This window comes from Apteryx mantelli, chromosome 22, assembly GCF_036417845.1.
Source record: "Apteryx mantelli isolate bAptMan1 chromosome 22, bAptMan1.hap1, whole genome shotgun sequence".
Classification (NCBI taxonomy): domain Eukaryota; kingdom Metazoa; phylum Chordata; class Aves; order Apterygiformes; family Apterygidae; genus Apteryx; species Apteryx mantelli.
This window is the reverse complement of record NC_089999.1, coordinates 10760828-10770427: the sequence shown is the minus strand read 5'-3', so window position 1 is coordinate 10770427 and position 9600 is coordinate 10760828. Positions and strand designations below refer to the sequence as shown.

General features: G+C 55.8%; 1 protein-coding gene across 1 annotated transcript in view; it reads left to right on the top strand.

The window, feature by feature from the left end:
• The first annotated feature begins 5742 nt into the window (after nt 1–5742).
• LHFPL7 (LHFPL tetraspan subfamily member 7) overlaps nt 5743–9600 on the top strand; it is a 33669-nt gene continuing 29811 nt past the window's right edge. The window contains exon 1 of the mRNA XM_067309943.1: nt 5743–6030. Coding sequence (XP_067166044.1) covers nt 5743–6030 — 288 coding nt within the window. The remainder of the gene's footprint in view (nt 6031–9600) is intronic.

Genomic DNA, 9600 nt, shown 5'->3' with positions numbered 1-9600 from the left:
AGCCGCCCGGCAGGGCTGAGGTGCTGCACGACACGCAGCCCAGTGGCTCCACGTCCCCTGGGGTGCAAGGCCCAGAATGGCCTCCCCGGCCCTGAGGGGATGTGGCAGAGGGGATGTGGCGGCAGCGGCCGTCTGTGGTACAACCTCACACCTGTCTAAACATCGCCACAGGGCTGCGGGGCTTCATGCTGCATCGCCGCAGCGTCCCCTCGTCCACAAACCGACCGAGGCAACCTCAAGCTGTGGCTCTTCTCCAGAGCATCCTGCTGTGCGGTCCAGTCACTGCAGACAAAATGCCGTCCCACCACGCAGTGGTTATGCCGCCGCACCTGGCAGCATGTTTGCGCGGTGCCAAAAACATCGCAGAGCCAAAAACTTTGCAGAGCTTTTCTCAGCACTGTTGTTTCAGCACAGAATATCAGGGTATTGGTGCGGCGCAACCCGAAAAGCCTGCAAAACTGCATACCGCTGGTCCAGATTTAGGGATGGTGCATGCTGATACTAAAAAGCACAGATTGTTTGATAAGTCAATTTTGTCTATGGCCCGAATCTTTCCACAAAATTCCCCTGAGTTATCCTTCGGAGCCAAATTTTGTATTTTACCAACCACAAAGGACATTTGTAGTTATAACACATTACTTGTATTTACTTCTGAAGAGCAGTATATGGTACAAACGCTTTATCAGCACTATTCTTACAATTTCTGTTTTATGTAAGAGGAAACTGAGTCACAGAGCCAGAAACCAGCTCTCCCGAAATCACATGGGTACGCCTTTTCCGTGAATCAAGCTTATGCCTCTGTAATTGCTACGAACGACAGAGAACCAGTCGAGTGCTATGACGTCCAGCTGTGGTGAACACGGAGCAAAGACAAATCCAGTCTCCTTTCCGGCAGGCTTTGGCACTCCATACCAATGGCCAGGAATTACCTTTCCAAACACATAGCTCTCAGCCCAGCTCCCATTTAGGCTCCTCGCTGCCAAGACATTTCCGCCCCACCTCTGGGCTTGGTCCCAGAGACCTTGTCCCTTGGGGCAAGGCACCAACTCAGGTCCCGAAACAAACCCTGCGGGTTGTGCAGGACTCGTAGGAGGCGTCTCCATTGCCGTGCCATGCCGGATCGATGCGGTATCATCCCTCTGCAATGTAACTGTCCTGCTGTCAGCGTTTGAGCCGTAAGAAAATGATGTCATTCATAATCGTTACGTAGATGCCTTTAGTGTCTTTCATCCAAGTGTTCCAAAGCACTTCGCAAACGCTCATTAATTAAGACTCATAAATTGCGAATTGCATAACAGGCATATGGGGATCTCTTCAGGACCGAAATGAAGCCGTCTCTTGGGCAGGATGTCACAGGTGATTAACACCCTATAGCGGTTGCATTTTCTCTTTTAATATTATTTTTGCCAACTGATGCTTTTTAATACATTTTTGTACATATGCCCAGAGGCTGGTTTGAGGAATTCTTTTCTGCATAATGAATTGAATTATCTAATTGGCATATAATAGGTTAGTAATGGACTAAATTATTCAAAAGGTGAGTAGATTTAAAAGAATGGGATGAATCAGTTATGGGCCACTAAATTAACATCTTCTATCAAAAAAAAGTTTTCATCCAGCCATCTATGAACATGCGTAATAACTTACATCATAAAGAAAACCCTAATACAACCAGTCTGATCCTCCAGTATACGGCACACAGATTTCTCTTCATTTCTATGTGATTTTGTGTAGTTAAAAGGTTCATTTTTGCAGATCAAGCTGTAGGTTTGGGACCCTGGCTTGTACAACACAGTTTTAGAGACACAAATGTTGCATGAAATCTGAGACCCATTTAAATGACTGATAAAGCTTTCACTGCTATCTCTAAAGCTGAATTTTCACCCAGTTTCTTTCTGCAGATTTATGGTATTGTACAGATCACAGGTATCCTCGGTAAAACAGAATCCAAATTATAAAGCCCTCATTTTGTGCCTGCAGAGCTCCAAATGGTGGAGATTTTATATTTAATTACACTCTATTAAGTTCTTGAACACCATGATTAGGAGCAGGTAAATTAATGAGATGGTATATTCATCTGTCCTTCAATTTACATGTTGGGCTTGAAGCAGGATGCGATGTATTAAAAAATCCTGGCCTGATGTGCTGACTACATTGCAGTCTGGGGTAAAATTCCCATGGAAGTCTGGGTTCTGGGTCCTCTTTCTGACCTTATACACTGATCTTTTTCTACAGCCATAATAACAGAAACCAGGAGGTCAGTCTTCAAGCTTCAGTCCAACTGGACCTTACCATGCTGGGACACCTAACCTCTGGAGACAGCACTGCCAGCTGCAGCGTGACAATTGCTACCATAAATGAGGTGAAGCTGCCAGAAACCTGGCCAGCTGGTGGTGTGATTTTGGCGCAGGTACAGTGTGGGCTTCCCCCGTTGCACCAGATGAGGAAGAACTTCCATTTTGCGATTAATTTTCAAGCAGCAGCTCCTTTTCCAAAAACCTCATCCAAAACCCGTCAACGTCTTTGGGCTGATTCAAATATCTTTGCGTCACATCCTAGATAATTGATGAAGTGTCAAGCTACAAGCATGTTTGGCCTGAATCACACTTCCTGGGCTGAAATTTCCTTCCCGTTTTGGGAACGTGCAGAAGGGCTGAAGCTCCAATCCACGCTACGTCAGTCAGCCTCGGACCCTGGAGGTCTAAACTGGAAGCATGAAAAGCAGCAGGTTCTGGAGCTTTTAACAGAACATGACAATTTAATTAACTGAGCAGTCAGTTGAAATATGACTTCAGGACATAGGTTGGCCAACATCAAAGAGGCTGGGGGAAGCCTCCCCCAAATTAAAATATACAAAGAAAAATGAAATCTCCCTAGTTCCTCATTGCCTAGTGATTTTGCCATGTCTCCATAGTGAGAAAAATAAACAAACTTCAGTATTTGAAAAGATCTAAATGGGATGTGCTGTTTGGGCAGAATTAAGAAAACACAAGGCTTTTTGATGGCTTGGCATCTTTGACTCGGCTAATTAACCAAAGCAAACCTCTCCGTTCAATTACAGCATCAGAAAAACACAAGTGTAACAAATCATGGTACAGGCCATTTCCAATTCTCACATCTTTGAGACAGGGACAGGCTATTCATTTATTTATGTGTTTTTATATGGTGTTGGGATCCTATCTCATGAGTAGACTACTAACTACTTTGGAAATACAAATAATAAAAAATTATACGGATACGGGGCTTAAGAGCCTGTATCTTTTTCTGAAATCAGGGTAATAATATCCAAAATACATTAGGAGTCAAGGCTGTCTTTACAGAAACACATTACAGCTTAAAAATCATGTATTCTAAACATTGCCATTATCATTATTAAAACCATTACAGATGATTAATGAAAGAGAAGTAATTAAACATCTTAGCCCAGCTTGAAAAGTAAGCAATAAAAATATTAGTCCTGAAGAATCCAAGGATTAATGGAGAGGGAGAACGTAGCAGGAGAGATACAGGCCATATAACGGGGCACAGCAGGGTGCCGGGGAAGCTGTAGGATGGAGAGAAGTGACTGCTACCGTTGCAGCGGGGGGCTCTCACACAGCCTCAGCCGGCGGCTTTTTTTCTGTGTCTGCAGGAAAACAAGCGGCTGCACGCGCACATAAAACTCATCACAGATTTCAGGGTGGCTGACCTCAGCCCATTAGCCGCCCCGGCAGTGGGAGGCTCGATACTGTCTTTGCCGCCGTGCTGAGGATTTCAAAGAAGGGAATTATCCCACGTTCCAGGCAGGCAAAAATTAGCTCTTAAATTAGTTTTTGCCCTCAGTGTCTCCTTCCCACCTGCGCAGGGAACGAGTGTCGTTCCTCCTGGCCAGGCCGTCAGGACGCCATGGGGGCCTCTTGGCGTGAGCCGGGGCAAGGGGCTCCCGTCTGCCCACAGCAGTGGGTGAGCGGGTTAAAACTGAACTTGGATGTGAAATACAGAACAAAGTGACCCAAAAATGCCTCAATCAGTAATAAAGAGCTGCAGGGACCTGCAGTTTCATCAGTTTTTTCTGCAGCTCTTCCCCAGCCCCGACTCTGCCGCATTGGTTTGTTCCTCGCTGCCCGTTCTGCAGCGGGTTTTGTCCCACTTTGGACTTATTTTGATTTACTGAAAACAACCCAGATCCTTCTTGCCTCTTTGCCACGCGGTGAGGCCAGCGCTGTGTGGGCCTCCTCGCTACAGAGGACCTGCTCCGATTCATAGTGCTGTTTCCAAGTCCATGGTCGCTTATGGTGTCACAAATACTTGAATTTTATACCAAGTGGAAAAAAAGATCTGGTTCAAAACTACTACCTACCTCTTTTTCCATTTACATTTTTTATTTCCATTTGGCTTTCCTAAATGCCTCAAAGAGTATGAGAAGTGACACACTACGTGGTGGTGGTCAGGTATTTCTGCAAGCCAGGGATCCTGGGAAAAGACAAGCCTCGATGCTGTTTTGTCCCTTCAAATGGCTTTTCTGGAGCTTATAGGAGAAAAAGCACGCACAACATTTTTTAAGTGCAAGAAGGAGACACGCAAAAGCTCAATCTGTAGCATTTCATCCAGCTGCTTTGTCCACGAATTCAACCGTAAAATGACTTGTCCATCCCGCTAAACCACGGGCTCCGCAGGCCGGATTCGCCCTCGGGCCGCAGTCCCGGCGCGCACCAGGAGAGGGGGCCCGGCTCCTTGCTGCTGAGCCACCAAACGCTGCACCGGTTTCACCAGCAAAGCCCCGCACTTAGTCTCAAAAGGTCGAAATTAAGAAGCCACCAACCACCGAGCCCCAAATTTGAAGGGAAAGCGCCTTTTTTTGCCTTACCTCTGCTTGAGCGGGATCAGCACCTGAAACCCACTTGAGGCCGCTAGGGCAGAACAAACAATTTCCTGCTAAATCCCCGTTTGCTTATTATTTCAGCACGTCAGGGAGGGACACCAGCTCCGCGGACCTGGATGTGCACCGCCTGGCAGGGGGGGGGTCACGCCTGGAAAAGCCGTGTCCCCTGGGCCGGTGCCGGTGCGCCCCGCCGGGACGGTGAGGGGCGGCCGCGGAGCCGCCGGGCACCGCCGTGGGACCCCGCGGGGCCTGCGGACACGGCCGAGAGGCCGATGCGCACCGCAAAGCGACCTGCAGGTCTGGCAGGAGGAAACCCGGGAGCGACCCGCGGGGTTTCAGGGAGCCTTAACAAATAGCGGCGTGCGGCAGACGGCGCAGCTTGGGCAGTTAAAGCAGGCAAATCGCAGCCACCGCGTTTGAAGTGAGCAAATCACGGCTTCTGTATTTAAAGGGAACAAATTCCCAGCAGCGGTTCTGTGTTTTTATTCTCTTTGCATTTGCGGCTTTGCGGAGAAAGCTGCGACACTGAAGGAGAAAGTCACGATCGGCCCCGGGGGGGGGGGGGTGTCAGACCTGCCGTGCGGAGGGGCGACGTGACTCAGCGCCCGTCCCCCGCGCCTCGCGGCGGGCAGCGCTCCCGAAATGACTCCAACTTCTCGAAAATAACCGTGTCCTCGGCGGCGCGGCGCGGCGCAGCGCGGCCCGCCCCGCGGCGGGTGTCGCGAGCGCGCCCGGCCTCAGCCGCGCCCCGCGGCGGCGGCGGCGGCGGCGCGCAGGCAGCGCGCAGGCAGCGCGCAGGCAGGGCGCGGGCAGGGCCCCCGCGCCTGGCCCCGGCGGCCGCCCCGCGCCGCGGCGGATGCGCGGCCGCGCCGGCCCCGCCGATGCTGTCGCGGCCGGGCGCGGAGCGGGGCGCGGGGGCGGCGCGGCCCGGCGGCTCCCCGCCCCGCCGGCCGAGGATGTGCAGCGGCGTGGGCTGCTTCTGGGCGCTGCTCTCGGCGGGGCTCCTGGCCGCCTGCGCCTCCGCCTTCCTCTCGCCCGCCTGGCTGCTGCCGCCGGGCCGCGCCGCCGCCGGCTTCGGCTTGCTGTGGCGCTGCGCCGAGCCGCCCCGCGGCTGCTACGGCTCCGCGGGGCCCGGCCGCTTCGGGGACATCGCCTCCGGCTCCTGGCAGGTGAGCGCAACCCCCCCCCTCCCCCCGGCCTGCCCCGGCCTCCGCCGCCTCCCCCCGGCGTCGACCCGCATCCCCCCGGCCTGCCCCGGGCTCCGCCGCCTCCCCCCGACATCCCCCTGCATCCCTCCGTCCTGCCCCGGGCTCCCCGGCATCCCCCCGACATCCCCCTGCATCCCTCCGTCCTGCCCCGGGCTCCCCGGCATCCCCCCGACATCCCCCTGCATCCCTCCGTCCTGCCCTGGGCTCCGCAGCATCCCCCCGACATCCCCCTGCATCCCTCTGTCCTGCCCCGGGCTCCCCGGCATCCCCCCGACATCCCCCTGCATCCCTCCGTCCTGCCCTGGGCTCCGCAGCATCCCCCCGACATCCCCCTGCATCCCTCTGTCCTGCCCCGGGCTCCCCGGCATCCCCCCGACATCCCCCTGCATCCCTCCGTCCTGCCCCGGGCTCCCGGCATCCCCCCAACATCCCCCCGCATCCCTCCGTCCTGCCCCGGGCCCCACAGCACCCCCCTGACATCTCCCCGACATCCCCCCATCCTGCCCCGGGCTCCCCAGCATCCCTCCGGCGCCCGGCTACCCCCATCCCGGGCTCCCCAGCATCCTCCCAGCATCGCATGGTCCTGCCCCGTGCTCCCGGCACACCCTGCATCCCACCGGCATCCTCCCATCCTGCCCCCGAGCGTCCCCTGCATCCCCCCCTCCTGCCCCCAAACATCCCCTGCATCCCCCCATCCTGTCCCCGAGCATCCCCTGCATCCCACCAGCAACCCCCGAGCATCATCTGCATCCCCCCGTCCTGCCCCCAAACATCCCCTGCATCCCCCTGTCCTGCCCCGTGTGTCCCCGGGGCCCCGGGGTGCAGGTGCGGCAGGGACGTCCCTCGGGCGCTCCGGGTGCCACGTGCAAACCTCCCGGGCGCCTTGGCGCAGGTGCCGGCAGCCCGGGCTGCCTGGCCGCGGCCTCGGGGGAGATCCCCAACCGGCCCCGCTGGGGCTGGGGGTGGCATGGGGCAGCCGGGGTCCCGCCACGCTTCACCCCGGGGCTGCAACGCGGGCGCGCGGGACGAAATCGGGGGAGAAACGGGGCAGCTTTGACCTCCCTCAGATTGCGCCGAGGTTCGCTCAGCGGGCGGGTGAGCGGAGGGGCCCAAAACTGCCGCCTCCGGGATGCACCGAGGCAGAAATCGAGCCTCGACGGTGAAGCAGCTGCCTTTTCCCTGCCTGCTGGGGTGCCGCCGCCGTCGGCCCGGCGCACGCCGAGTTTCGGGAGGCCCAAGGGGGAGCCAGGCCTGGGGTCGTGGGGATGTCCCAGCTTGGCGCCCGGCCGGCCGCTCGCCCTGGCCTTTCCCCTGCTGCCCCCTTTCCTGCCCTTTTATCCCCAGCTTGCTGCCGGGAGGCTGCAGCTATAATTTCGCCGCAGCTTCCTGAAACAGACGAGCTTGGATTCGCTCGGGGTTGCTACGCGGCAGAAATCCCAGCGCGAGGGATGAATCCCGGGGGGAATGAGTCTGTGCCCGACACAGTGGGTGCTCAGTTGCCGGATTTGTGAGTCTGTCACGAAATTGCGCTGTTATCTCGCCCGGGAAGCAAGGTCCCTGCCGGATTGCCTGCTTACATGCTGCCATGCTCCTTAAAATTGTTGTTAAAGACTAGTAAGCAATTTGTGCATTGCAAAGGCAAGAGCTGGCTGCAAAAAAATCCTTCCTATTTATACAATAACATGCAAAAATGATGCCGTTCCTAGAACTTGGCTTTCATGAGATGTTTTTGCAAAATGCAATTCAGATAAACACGTCCAAGTAATAACAAACTTTAAAGATAAGAAAGAAGCTCAACAGTGACTCATTTAAACAGGATTCAACTAGGCAGAGCCTCAGCCATCTAATATCCTTTAAAAAGACTCTAGACACAGAATATAACGTAACACAAAGCCTCGGAGCTTCTCAGTCGGGCTGTGGTCGGAATGAATAATATCGCGGTACCGAGCGGTGACAGTTGGAGGATTTTGGTCACACGCCTTTGCCGCTGCCATTAACACCGCTCAGATAATTCATGAGCAACAAACAGTGCCGCTGGCTTCAGGAGGACGGGGGAGAAAAACGCTCTCCTGCCCGCCGTCAGCAGCGACGGGGATCCCTGTCACGACGGTGGTTCGACAGGGTGACATATAATAAAACGTCCCTGGCGTCTGTGCTAAGGAGAGCGCTGCCTTCGGCTCTGCCGCCTGCGCCGGCGCGCTGAGGCTGCGGTGCTGGAGCTCGGGCGCGAGGGTCTCCTTTCCGGAGCAATGGGGGAAAACGGAGCTCTCTTGGCTTTCAGACCAGATTTCCCATCTTTCAAGCTGTCTTGCGGGCAGCTCCTTTAAGTGAAAGCCACTCAGACCTGGGAGCTTTTCATGACAATCACCAGCTTTTTGATGAAATCGCGGAAGCCGGCAAGCTGGGGGAGTAGTGGGTTTGCACCCGTGGCTGTGGGGGGCTCAGCAGGCCAAAGCCGGTGTGGGGCTCCGCAGCTCTTCCGGTGGGACGTGGGTGGCATCTGGGGGGATGTTGACACCATGTCTGGGGAGGATGCTGATGGCACATCTGGGCAGGATGCTGACCACACATCCCGTAAGGATGCTGATGGCACATCTGGAGGGGATGCTGACCCCACGTCTGGGGAGGGTGCTGACAACATGTCCCATAAGGATGTTGACATCACATCTGGAGAGGATGCTGGTGGCACAGCTAGGGAGGACGCACACCTGCAGTGTGCAGAGGGGCACGAACGGCGGCGGCCGGGATGCCCCTTCCCCGGGAACGGTGCTCTTTTGGCTTCCTGCACCAGGCACCACCAAAGCCGTGACCGCATTTCCCATTCAAATCCGCCGATTCGGGGAAGGGGTGGGGGAGCATTCAGCTCTGCAAATGATCCTTAATGCCAGTTGTGTGTTTGCACTTGGGGGATTATGTTAATCATCCTGCAAATGATGCTTTGAATCATGTCTAGAGGTTAATTAACATGCCTTTCTTCTCTTAAGAGGACCTTCTTGTCTGCTTGGAGCTGCTGCTTCTTTTCTGCTTCCCTTCCTAATTACAGCGCAGCTTTCCGCTGTCCCGGGCACCTTTAATTTAACCCCATCGGCCCCTTTGCCCGGGCTCAGCGCCGCGGTGCTGGGGACGCCGCTGCTCCTGCCGCAGCCGATGCCTGGGCAGGAGCCTCCTTGGGAGCCTGCACGGACACGAGGAGCCGCCGGGGCAGGATGTGGCCGGCGGGGGCTGGAGCGGGGCTGGCGTCTCCCTGGGGCGCCGGCCGGCAGGGCTGGGCGAAGGCGGCGCTGGGGAGCGCGGAGGCCCTTCGGAGGCCCGTCGCGTCCTGCCGGGTCTCTTCTTTCGGCCATGGGCACATGCAAAACAGGGCTTCACCCCGCGCTGGGTTATTTTCCCTCGCGCTGGGAGCGTTTGGCTCCCGGGCTCCTGCGCCCAGCGCTGCACGTGGGCAGCGAGCGCTGCTTGATTTCCAATGTCTATTTCCATTTTTTTCCCAAATAGTCCCAATTATTTTCAGGCTTTGCTGAGCACGTGATT